At 38.9% G+C, this 12,777-nt stretch overlaps 1 protein-coding gene across 3 annotated transcripts in view; it reads right to left on the bottom strand.

Annotated features, from left to right (window-relative positions):
- Positions 1-12,777, bottom strand: part of kdm5ba (lysine (K)-specific demethylase 5Ba) — a 29,813-nt gene that overhangs the window by 1,487 nt on the left and 15,549 nt on the right. For all 3 annotated transcript variants that reach the window (XM_053483765.1, XM_053483766.1, XM_053483767.1), the window contains 14 exons: positions 10,747-10,866; positions 10,421-10,615; positions 10,027-10,208; positions 9,749-9,873; positions 9,482-9,632; positions 7,858-7,972; positions 7,372-7,727; positions 2,632-2,770; positions 2,346-2,525; positions 2,043-2,195; positions 1,496-1,906; positions 1,325-1,409; positions 1,023-1,228; positions 679-936 (listed from right to left, as the gene is read on the bottom strand). In XM_053483765.1, the coding sequence (XP_053339740.1) occupies positions 679-936; positions 1,023-1,228; positions 1,325-1,409; positions 1,496-1,906; positions 2,043-2,195; positions 2,346-2,525; positions 2,632-2,770; positions 7,372-7,727; positions 7,858-7,972; positions 9,482-9,632; positions 9,749-9,873; positions 10,027-10,208; positions 10,421-10,615; positions 10,747-10,866 (2,676 nt within the window). The remainder of the gene's footprint in view (positions 1-678; positions 937-1,022; positions 1,229-1,324; positions 1,410-1,495; positions 1,907-2,042; positions 2,196-2,345; positions 2,526-2,631; positions 2,771-7,371; positions 7,728-7,857; positions 7,973-9,481; positions 9,633-9,748; positions 9,874-10,026; positions 10,209-10,420; positions 10,616-10,746; positions 10,867-12,777) is intronic.

Raw genomic sequence — 12,777 nt, 5'->3', positions numbered from 1 at the left:
ATTTTCTTGATTGCTTGACACTACTAGGACACTAGACTTCTGATATAGAGATATACCTTCTGCTCAGAATGAATCCAATGCTACAAAGATGCATCACAATACAGAAGGGAGTGAGTAAGTTACCTGACCTCAGGTGCCGTAAATGGCTGGCTAAACAGCTCATGGGAGGAAACAGCATATGTTGATGTCCATGGGTTTCAACCCATGACTCTGCAGCCAATTCACCAACTATGCTTCTCGGACATCTTTTGGTAGGTACTAACCATGGTTACCATGAACACCATAACTAGCCATCACAATTTTGCCCTCACCAAATTCACTCAAATGTGATATAATTGTTTCTCCTGCTTCCTATCAACTTTAAACATGACTGTTTACCTGATCCCTAATATAACCCACTCCCTGACAGGTGCTACTGTAAAAATATAATCAGAGTTATTCAACCAAGCCAACTATTATTTACAGCTAATTGGTGCATATAATTCCAGTGTTCCAAGCAATGATAACTGGTATCTGGTAGGCAAAAATTACTTAAAATATTCAAAGCAGTGAAAAACAAAAACAGCAGCAGAAAAACAAAAACAGCAGCAGAAAAACATACCATTCACCATGGTACACTCAGAATAAAAGAAATGAAAGTATTTCTGAAAGAAATGAAAGAAACCATTTTAAACTGACCTCATTTCCCTCTGGTTGTTGACATTGCTTTGCCGAACAGACAGACCAGTCCTCCTCAAAGTCCTCTGAAAAGGGTGGATCGGAGCTCAAACAAGAGGTGGAAATGGCTTGTTTCTCGTGTGCCCTCTCCTGGGTTGTCCTAGACTTTTTTTTCTTGGCCTTCTTTACATTGTTTCTGTCCTCCACATCAGAGGTTTCCTTTTCAAAGTGTCTCTTGGGGTTCTTTTCTAGCTTTTCAGGGTCCTCCAAAATGAAATCCTACAAAATATACAATCAGCATATATTATATTTCTCTGTAATGGCTTAGGTTTTTCTTTAAAATAAGAAAAGACATGGGGGCTAACCTGGACCATGTTCTGGGGTGGACTTTTGTAAGTTAGGCTAGTGTCCTGTGTAATGTGGTACTGGTGGTCATGCTCACTGCTCTGTAGGGCATGCTGAGGGGGAAACGCGCTGCTGAGCAACCCCTGGTAGAGATGCTGCAGCTCAGGCAAAGTAACCTGTAGAAGGAGTCCTTCCACAAGCAGCTCCTCTAGTTCTGGACTAAGAACTGTAACATACAGCACACACAAAACACACTTAAATATGATGGAAAAGTTCACATTTGCTAACCACTGTGGTAAAATGAATACAAAGACCTACGCACCACTGAGAGGAATGCATGAATGCTGCAAGTAGTAGCACCCATTACTCCCGTCCAGAGAAGAACCCTTTCCAGAGAAAGGTCTCACCTTTTGGTACAACATGCAATAATACTTAGTTTAAAAACCATTGAAAGCAAGTACCAAAGCATCATAAAGACCCAACCAAAGCTTACTTCTCCATCAATCTGCTGTGTAAAAGCTGAGAACTGTTGTACCCTGTGCTGCCAGCGCACTGTCCTCTCAATCATAAAACGCAATGCGTCACCTTCTGGGAGCCGTACCCGAATACGCTGGAGAGAGGAAAGAAGGGGTAGCAACTTGTCCATAGGAGGTTTCTCAGATCGACTGCAGAGCGGGCACAACCAAGGTTGCCCTGCCTGTGTATTCTGGTACCCTGGTACACAACCACTGTGGTAAGCATCGTGGCAGAGGTCGCACTGGAGCATGGGGCCTGCTGGCACTGTATGGCATAGGCACACTGTAGGAGCAGAGCCATTTGTGGGAAGAAACTTCGAATTATTTGTGTTTCTTAGGATATTGAGATTCTCCAATTCCTTTAAACGCACCTCACACAGAGTAGCCATCTGTTGGACAACAGGTTATTATACAAGGATAAGTGAATAACCGTTTTTTTATTGCAATAATGGTATGTACTGTTGCTACATATAGCATATTACAATATTTTTGTTAAAAAAAGAGAAAAAAAAAAAAACTACGCACTGCTAACGTTGTGTCTTTGCTTTCAGAGAGAGCTCTCTCCACATCACCAAGGCTGTTCAGCTTTACGCCATTTGATTTAACAGCTGCAGGAATGTCTTTCAATCTTTTTGATTTTGATTTCGGACACAATGTCTCACATCTGGGGCACAATACCTTAAAGAAACAAACAGTGCAATTTAAAGTTGACTTTTTAAGTCTACTCTTAAGACAACAAATTCTGGTCATAGGTTAGTTCTGAAGGTACAGTTACCCATGTAAGACTATAGAAAACGAGGATACTGAATGAAAGGAAGTTTTGTTTACCTCCAAGAGGGTGAGGGAGGAATCCTTCAACAAAAACATTTTAGCTGCATTTTTCTTCCAGGCCTGCACTTCTGACACAAGGCTTTCCAGTCGTGCCAGAGGCTTCAGCATGACTGGGATGGCTTTAGCTTTTAACACTAGATCATTCAAGGAGGAGAGAACAGGGATACACCTTCCATGCTGAAAAAAACATTATGACAGATAAACTGATCTGGATAAAAGGATAAGGAACATTATTTTAAGCTTTTCAACACATTAGTGTAGCATCAGTTAACATGACATTAACCTGTAAGGCTTCCGCTTCCTGTATCCACTCTCTAGCCCTAATGACAGAGTCTTGCAATTGGAGACAGTTGGGCAGGTAAGCCTGGATACTATTTACTTCCAACAGCATTGCCTCCAGCATCTCTAAATTTTGGCAAGGTCTAGTTAGAACAAATTAAGAAAAAAAAGCTAAATATATGGCACAGAATATAGTATTCTTTTACAAATTAACATACATATTTGTTATTTTCACAAACTTCTGTATTTCTTTATATGTGCAGGGTGGCTATACAATTATTGTTCTAAAATTTGACCTAAAGAACTCCAGAGGCACAGCTATGAAGCATAGCCAGAAAAGGTTTATCTACTTTGATTAATTAATGTGTTTAAACCTAAGTAACTTAAAAACAAGCAGACTTATAAATAGTAGAAAACAAAGAGTGGAGTGCTAATCTCACCAACTTGCTGATTGAAAACTGTAAAGGATCTACTACGCACTGTTAATGAACAAGGCTTAAAACTATGATCAACTCTGAAACAAGATATTGGCCCACTGCAAGTTGACCTGCAGCCACCCTGTCCCATGGCTGTCTGTATAAATTGAGCATCCCTCGAAGAAACCAGTTAAGACGACCTGTGGCATTTCACTGGCTTCCTGCTGCAGCCAGACGGCCTCACCGTCTGGGAAGTAGCAGAGCATGTATTTTTATTTATTCCTTCCATGCTGGAAAAAGAAAAGCAGTCGGTATGCAGCCCCCACCCTCCACCAAAGAGATTATAGAAGCCCGGGACTTTGCCATCATTACACTCACCCTCAACCTTGAAAGACAATCACTGCCACCAACACAACAACCATAAAAACCCGAGTGGTAAAGGACAAGCCAAGAGGGAAATGCCCCAGAATGAATCCATGCCAACTGAGCCAAAGAAGCTCCGGCCCTTTCCAACATTAGCCTCTAGGCATGTGGTTGTATCCTCCAGGAAGGGTCGCTTAAACTAGAAAGGGTCATCCTTGGAAGAACATCAGTTTCTGCTCTCCTACATATACAGTGGGAAGTATATTTTATTTGGCTTGCCCATCAGTTATCCCTTCTGACATGTGATGTTGCCAACCATAACGGTCATGGAAGGTGTGCCCTGGGCCTCTGCAGAAGACAGCACAAATGCCAAAGCAAAAGGCGAGCCGCACTCTCCCTCCGACCTAATTTCTTTACTGCCTCAGCAGGCAACTTTGGACATGAGCAGCGATAGAATGTCTGCTTAAAATATAGCTGGAGAAAGATCGGCCTAGTGGAAGTCAAAAATCTGCCTTTTGCTTCTTAGCAAAAAAAACTCCTAAGTACTGTTGTACTACCGCGCTCAAATACGAGAAAAAGAGTATGATCTCTCGGTAGTCCTACGTCTGCTCAAGGAGCTGTAATGGAGCAAGGCACTCCTATTAAATCTAAACTAATGGCAGATTAGTTAAGATATTGCAGATGGAGCGGATCAAAATGTCAGTGTACCATCCACAGACTGCTGGCCTGGTTTAACGCTTTAATGAGACCTGAAAATACAGTGCCTTGCAAAAGTATTTACAACCCTTGAACATTTCCACATTACAACCAAGAGCATAAATGTATTTTATTGAGATTGTATGTGATAGACAAATACAAAATGGCACATGTTCAAAATAAATATCTGAAAAGGATTTTGGTCTGGACTTTGACTGGGCCATTCTAACACACAAATCTGCTTTGCTCTAAACCATTACATTGTAGCTCTGGCTGTATGTTAAGGGTTGCTGTCCTGCTGTAAGGTGAACCTTTGCCCCAGTCTTTTGCAGACTTTAACATGTTTTTTCCTTTTTGAAGACTGCCCTGTATGTCGCTCCATCCATCTTCCTATCATCCCTGACCAGATTCCCTGTCCTTGCTGAAGTCCCTCCTTCATATGTTAGCTGTGGTGGTCAGGGGTAGCTCAGTGGTTAATGTGGTGGCACTATGGTCTAGAAGGTCCCAGGTTCAAATCAGACCACCACCAAGTTGTCCCTGTTGGCCCCTTGAGCAAAGCCCCTTATCCCTCAACTGCTAAGTGAGGGAATGAAATAATGAAATAAATCTAATTCGCTCTTAATAAGGGCGTCTGCCAAATGCTGAATAGTAAATAGTAGTAAATGTTGTGTCCCCATGTTATGTCTTGTCACAAACTGCAAATGAGACTTTTTATGGCTCTCTTTCAACAATTTTTATGACTTTTTATGGCTTTTCTTGCCACTCTTTCATAAAGGCCAGATAATAGTCCTGTGACACCTATTACTGTAAATTTCCCACCTGAGCTGTACATTTCTGCAGCTCCCCAGAGTTACCATGGGCTTCTTGGCTGCTTCTATGATTAATGCTCTCCCTGCCCAGCCTGTCAGTTTAGATGGGCCACCATGCCTTTGCATTTGTGCCATACTCTTTCCATTTTTAAATTGATTAAACAGTGCTCGTTGAGATTTTCAAAGCTTGGGATTTTTTAATAACCTAACCCTGCTTTAAATTTCTCCACAAATTTATCCCTGACCTGTCTGGTGTGTTCCTTGGGCCCATGCAGTTTTTGTTGTTCACTAATGTTCTCTAACCGAATTCTGAGGGCTTCATAGAACAGCTGTTTTTATACTGAGATTACACACTAATTAGGTGACTTCTTAAGGCAATTGGTTCCCCTTTGAGGTTAGTTAGGGGTATCAGAGTGAAGGGGGCTGAACACAAATGCACAACACACTTTTCAGATTTTTATAGAAAATTTTAAAAACCATTAATCATTTTCATTCCACCTCACAAATATGTGCCACTTTGTGTTGGTCCATCACATAATATCTCATTAAAATACATTGACGTTTGTGGTTGTAACATGACATGTGGAAAAAGTTAAGAGGGAATGAATACTTTTGCAAGGCACTGTAGATGTTGAAGCACGTAGTCAATAAGGAAGTGTAAAATTGGGATCTGCCCCTGCCTTATATACTGTTTACAGTCCGTAAGACTCCAAGAAGCCTCCACTGGGTTCATGCCATTTGTTCTGAAGAATCTAAAGGACTGCTCAATGTGGTAAAAGAGACCTGGGAGAAGTAGCCCTTATTTTTTCTGTCTCTCATGGAGTACATGCAGGCAATGTAGGCTGACATTGATCCTGTCTCCTTGTTGTCTGGGAATAAGCAAAGTCAGAACAACAAAGCATATAACCATTAAGTAGAGCCGTGTAAATTACAACCTGGTGTCCTCCAGATTTTTTCCAGGATTAATTGCAAATCATTCACTGATCCTATAGGCACTACCACCTGCCTAACACCCTGGCAAACTTTATTAACTGCTTTAAAAAGTGGACTGAATAAATTCCTGCTGTCTCAGCACTTGTTACAATCTCTCCAGATCCACAGGGATGCAAGTTTGTCCAGCAGAAAAAAGACTTTACTCCTGTCTAACATCAGGACCTGAGTCAACTAACAGACCTGTTCTCTACAAAGCAGGGCTCAGTCACCTGGTACGCTATGACACTGCTGTGAGCTTGGACATAAGGGGGCACTCTGATGGGGGATTACAGCCATCGGCCACCTTCTGCTGCCTATGCAAAAGTTCAGCAGCAACAAATGCTTGTGGGCAGGGCCTTCACCAAATTTAAGAGTAGTGTGCTTCATGCTCAGCTTGTGTTCTCTCTGCAATTGCAGACAGAGACCACCCAGTGGCTCCCTTCAATACACCGGTGTGCTGAGAACCAGTTGCTACCTAATGCAATGCCACTGCCGCACTCAACACACCTCATCGGCCTCCCAGTCTGCACCAAGATCCAACTCACTTCTCACGTCCTTCTTCGCCATACCCATAACTTAAGAGAAAAAAATTTGCAAATTTGTTTAAGCTCCAAATGATTGTGACCTACTCCTCCCTGCTTGACTAGACATTGTTTAATTACTGGAAATAAGGATGATGCACTTAAGAAACAGCTCTGAAAGCACTGGCATGGACAGTAAAACTGGTTTGTACACACTAGTCAAAAGTTTAGATTTACTTTTCTGCATTATAAAACAATACAGGAGATTTCCAAAAAAAATATAGAATTAGGTAATTAAGTAACAACAACAATAGTCAGTTGTTTTATTTAAAACATGGTCAGCTCTACTGAATTGGTTCTTGTAAGAACAGTATTGTCAAGTGCATTTGCAATAACCAATAACCACTATGATGCAGCTGGCTCCCATGAAGGCCAGCCCAGAAATGCAAGACCAAAATTTACCTCTGCTGTAAAGTTAATTTAAAGTTATCAGCCTTAAAACTCGTTAATTAACAGCACCTCAGATTACAGCCGTTATTAAAGTTTTACAGTGCATAAGTAGTATCTTAATAACTGTCAAAACAAGACTAATGCATATTTTAAGTGCCATCAGCATTGTTTTACAATGTAGATTAAAAATTAGGAAAAGACCATGAAATAAGAATGTGTTTAAATAAGAACTTTTAAACATTTGACTGGTAGAATAGAAAAGGAGAAATAAAAAGGAATCTAGAAATAAAACCAACTTACTGAACTAATAAATTACTTTAGTAGTTAATGAATAAACAAATCTTTTAAAAAAAGTCCCAAATGTTATCATTTAACTCTATCATAGTATTGTCACTGGAAAAAAAGTTTGCGTTTTGGCTAAAATATGGTCATTTGTGTATCAGTGTAAGAGTTTCCACTTTTTACAATAACACAAAATGCTGGTTATACTGGCTTTTATGCATACATAGAACCTAACCTGGCCATTAACATGCTGTGTGCCTTCTCCTCACAGTGCTCACACACAGTAAGCAGCTCTTGCAGATGGGCCATGGTCTTCTCCACACAAGAATGAGGCTCCAGACCCACTCCTTGGTCAATCAGTTTCCTCATGCATTCCAGACTGAGGCTGGTGGGATCCTTGCTAGCCTGTTGTACCGTTTCAACCCAGCGTGCCTGCTCGAACCGCTGCCTGAGCACATCAATCTCTGGCAACTCTAACTCCAGACCAGAACCCTCATCCAGCACAGCTTGCAGGGCTGAGGAGCTGGGCATCTCTATGGCCAGGAGATCTGAGCTCTGTTTCTGGAACTGCCTGACACGAGTAAGCAGAGCCTGCAAAAAGTAAAAGAAAGTAAATGAGATCACATAATATTGTAAAAATTCCTTCTGGTAATTTTTAAAATTCTTCTTATTTCAATTCCAGTATTGAATTTTGGAGTTAAAAATTGGAAAACATCAGTACCTTAAGAAAAGGAGCCTGTCTAATGGTACAGGGAAGGTCATTTAGCTGCTGGACAAATAACCTCAACTCTTCTACAGAGAGATGTTTCTGAGATTTCCCACCACCTGATCGATACCTACATAAAGTTCAAATGTAACAAAACTGAGCAATGATAATTTAGACAAGCCTGTAAAAATGCCACATTTTTTTCATCTATTAACTAAACCAACTAATTCTAATTACTACAATTTCAGTCAGATAACCTAGAATGAATTAGTAAAATCATCCGTTTTTGTGTACAGGAAGAACTACAACATGTGACATATAATAGAAAGGTAACAGTTTGCCGCCTACGAGACTGCAAAGCCACACACTGTTCAGGGTCCCCATGATGACTCCTGTCCTTCGCCCAAAGTGCCTACAATGGGCATGTGAGTATCAGAAATAGATCACAGAGCAATGGAAAATGTGGCCTAGTCTGGCTTGGCTGTGCGCATGTGTGTGTGTTTGCATTATCTGGGGAAGAGATGGCACTAGGATGCACTATGGGAAGTCAAGCTGGTAGAGGCAGTGTGATGCTTTGGGCCATGTTCTGCAGGGAAACTTTGGTTTCTGCCATTAATGTGGATGTTACTTTGACATCTACCACCTTTCTAAAAATTGTTGCTGACCATGTACACTTCTTCACCGAAAGAGTATTCCCTAACGGCAGTGTCTTCTCTTAGCAGGATGTACCCTACAACACAAACTAAGCTTGAGGAGTTGACACGGCCTCCAAAACAAAAAGGTTTTTTTCTTCAGATGAAAGTAAACTTGCATTTAATTTGGAAACTAAGGCTTACGGGGATGCAAATTTGCTTTTGAAGCAGGATTTTACAATTGCCTACAGTTTCAGAACTACAACTAGGCTATTTGCTGACTATAATATTACTGAGTGTGACTGGCCAGCCAACTCATCTGAGCTGACCTCTATAGAGAATCTATAACCACCAAGAATCTCTATAAAAGAGACAGTGTCAAGGGAAGGATAAGAAACACCAGGTAGCCAGTATTGTTGGGTAAACTAGTATTGAATATGTAGATTAACATAGCTTTTTAAAATTTCGGTTTTGTAAATCATTTTATAAAATATTTTAATATTTAAAAATACTGGATCATTGATTATAATGAGCTGCAATTTATAATCTTTAAAAGTAAAAGAAAAAAACCTTGAGTTTTTTAAAGAATTGTTTAAGCTCAACCAGGTTGAACGGGCAAAGTTGTACATACACAAACAGTCTTGTTTAAAAGTCAATACCCCACTTTTAATGTTTTCATGTAAAAACATAATAATCATCTGATCATTGTGGATTTTAGTATTAGGCAAATATAACCTCAGCAGCAACATTACCTTTTCTTCACTATGCCCCTATTTATTTAACAAAAATACGTAGTATTGCTCTTTTTTTTTTTTTTTTTTTGCCTTTTGCCTGCTTTTTTGTTAGGTAAATATTGTAGGCTGTTTCAGTGGTGGACAGGGCCAGCAAGGGCACTCCTACAAGTCTGATCAATGCATAACTATGCGATTAGCAAGAAACAGTGATCTATAGGTATTTTGTAAAACAGTATATTAAGATTGGAAGATAGAAGTGTACAGAGAACCTACCTGGTCTGTCTCTTTCCATTAAGTAACTGCTGGGCCATTAAAGTACTCTTTTCTGCATCCTGGACAACCTGTCTTAGATGGAGTAGCAGTTCCATTTGAGGATACATCATCTTCTCAGCCTCCAAAATCAGTGCACGAAGGTCCTCCAAGTCTGGTGAGATAACAAATCATAAGACAAAGACGAGAGATTTTGTGAAATGTAAAAGTTATTTTTTTTTTTAAAAATGTCTTTCTAGTAATATATTCATGCAGTAAAATGACTTTTACCCCTTTTATCGTCTTGGTCAGCCTTTAAAATTATGTTAACTTTAGAAGACCAATCACTGTATGACTCAGCATGTGCTGCCAAAGTCTTGAACATTTGGTTCAACATGCCCAAGGTATACTTATAACTGCATGAAAAGACCATGAAAAGAAAGAGTTTAAAAATATAAATTTGCAATTTGGCACAATTCTTAACAAAACAAGAAAATACCTTTTAGCTAATAAAATTATGATATTAAAATCACAACACATCATAGTATGACAAACTTATAGTGACTCACTTTAGTGTATAACGATTAGGGCTACAGGAACAGAGGTCCTGGATGTGATGTAGACACACCAACTGGCCAGGACTACAGGGACAAGAGATGGCAGATAGATAACAGGTGGTCCTGCATTTAGAGCACTGCCTCTCCTCATCTGGCTGCTCTTCATAGTCCACCTGGCGAGAGTGCCACACACCCTAAGGAAAGGAATGTACCAGCAGTATTATCAGTTAGGAATTGAAGGAATAACTGCATACAGTATAATATCAGAAATTGGATATTTGTTAAACAAACAGTTCCTCAGATGGCCAAAAGTTAATGTTATCATTTAAGAATATCAAAGCGAAGGTCCATATAAAAAATCTGATTATAAAAATAAACCAATCACTAAAAACCTGCCATGTCTTACCAGCTTGTAAGCTTTTTCTCGCAGCTCTTTCTCCTCCTGAATCATAATTCTCAGGTCTCTCTGTATAGCCGAGGCCAGCTCCAGCTCCAGGTTGTCTGCCTTGGCTGCAATATTACAGACCATCTCATCATGGGAGAAAACACAGTATCTGTTTAATGAGCGATAATGCTCTACACACTGTCTCCCAAGTGGTAGCTGCAACAAAAACATTTAATGACTATTAGGATACATAAAATATTATACCATTATTATGTTATACTGTATACACTAATACACAGTTGTGCTGCTTGTAGTAGAAATAAATATTTATCAAACGTTTTTTTTACCCAGTCTACTGTGCAGAAGTTAACAGCCTCTGCAAAGTTAAAGCCCTGATTGAACCCGCTGTGGTATGCTCTCGGGAAGGTGATGACAAACTCACCAGCACACTGGTTTGTGCGGTAAACCTAAAAAAAAAAAAAAAAAAAAAAGTAACTGATAGGTGAATTCATAAAATAACACTTTGTATTCAAACCATTGTAATAAAATATCAATGAGCTGTCTGCATTTAATAAATCCATCTTGGTTCTTTCTTTAGTTAGAGAGCAAGCAAGCAACTTGACCCATTGCTAAATGTATAATAGCTTCTTAAAGGGATTTGTGTTGACTAACCTAAATTTTGCTTGTAACTGGGCTGAAAAAATGCAGCTTTATGTTGCTGTTCAGAAAGTATTATCTCAGCTTCAAGTTCCATCTAAGTTTGAGGCAGATTTCTTTTAATCGTTGTACAGTAATACATTTTGTGACCCCTAATAGTGGCTTTAGCGGCATTTCATATAATTACAGATGGTACAGGAGCGTCTTTATTTTCTGCCTAATAATCCTGAATCCATTGTTTTAACTAATTTGCAAAATAATGTGTCTGATAACAATGAATTAAACCTCCAGGAATAAAACCTTTGAATTCTAATACCCAAAGTTATGATAATGCTAACTAGAGTATGGTCTAAAAACCTTACTATGCCAATCATACATGATGAAACCAAACATATTCACAGATTAGATATAAATATATATTCAATTCTTGAGCAGGAGACATGTGGATTCTAAAAAAAAAAGGTATAATCTGCTGTACTGGGATGCAAATCCCTCCAAATGTCGATGAATCCCAGATCACTTTTCTTTTTTTTAACCACATGAGGATCTAAGATTACTTATGAACAGTTAAGTCTTATCTAAAGTTTGATTTATAACACAATTAAACTTTCCAGCTATTATTCCAAAATATCTTCTATACTGGTTAAATAATAACACATCACATAAAATTAGGTGAATCCTCATTTTCTTTTCATTTTTGTGAAGCTGCTTTGAGACAACGACCAATGTTAAAAGCGCTATATGAATAAAATTGAATTGAAATATTTAATTGAATTTGGTGTAAAGATATTAGCCATTGTGTTTTGCCGACTATATACCCAGCCAGTAATAATCAATCTACCATCTGGGTTACTGACTTGCTCGAGGAGAAATTTTAGTGATTTTGATTTTAGTTACAGAGCACAAGTAGTACACACATCAATAAGAACACATATCCATAAGAACCGTTTAAGAGAGATTTTTATGCCTTTAGCATTGTTTTTTTTACAGAAAAAAAAAATAATAATAAATCAGGAAACACCTTGCAATTAGAGAAACTTTTGAATGGTAGTGTAAATGAGTTTCACTGTTTAAAATACTGAAAAGGAAGGAAAAGCTTTTTTCTCAAGAAGCATCTCCACCTATAGTGCGATGTGTGCTAAATAAATAAATAAATAAACATTGTATCGGTCCCAAAGCCCCCAGAAAAAATGGTCAGTATTTAGTAATGGAACAAAAGCCCCTATAAAGCTAGTATTTTTTTTTGTTTGTTTGTTTTTGCACTTCACTGTTATATTTTCTGTTGTTTGACATTATGATAATTACCTAATATTACGGTAATATTATAGTTACTGTAATATTTAAACTTTACTGTATATTCATTATAAGCTCTTCCTCTGCTTATTTAACACATGGCAGCAGGAATTGAAATATACAAAGCACAAATACTGTGACTGACTCTTCTTTCTCCTCCCATGGACTGCTCACTGCGATCTGGGAAAATGTTCTGCAGCACCGGTAGCAGATGTGCCATACTGTGCAGTAGTTTCTTTCCCCAAACAGTCCATGTGCGAAAAAAACAGGCTGTTTACACTTTCACACTTTATCTGACTGAATGTACCAATTTCTTAAGGGGCATGCAAAATCAACCCCTGCGTTTAATGCCTTTGAATTTTTGTGTTTTGGCTGTCTGTGTCCATGTGAGATTATTGATAGTTAGTTTAGAACTTAGCAATCATTTG

This window comes from Clarias gariepinus, chromosome 23, assembly GCF_024256425.1.
Source record: "Clarias gariepinus isolate MV-2021 ecotype Netherlands chromosome 23, CGAR_prim_01v2, whole genome shotgun sequence".
NCBI lineage: Eukaryota > Metazoa > Chordata > Actinopteri > Siluriformes > Clariidae > Clarias > Clarias gariepinus.
The sequence above is the reverse complement of the archived record's forward strand: the minus strand, read 5'-3'. Positions and strand labels throughout refer to the sequence as shown.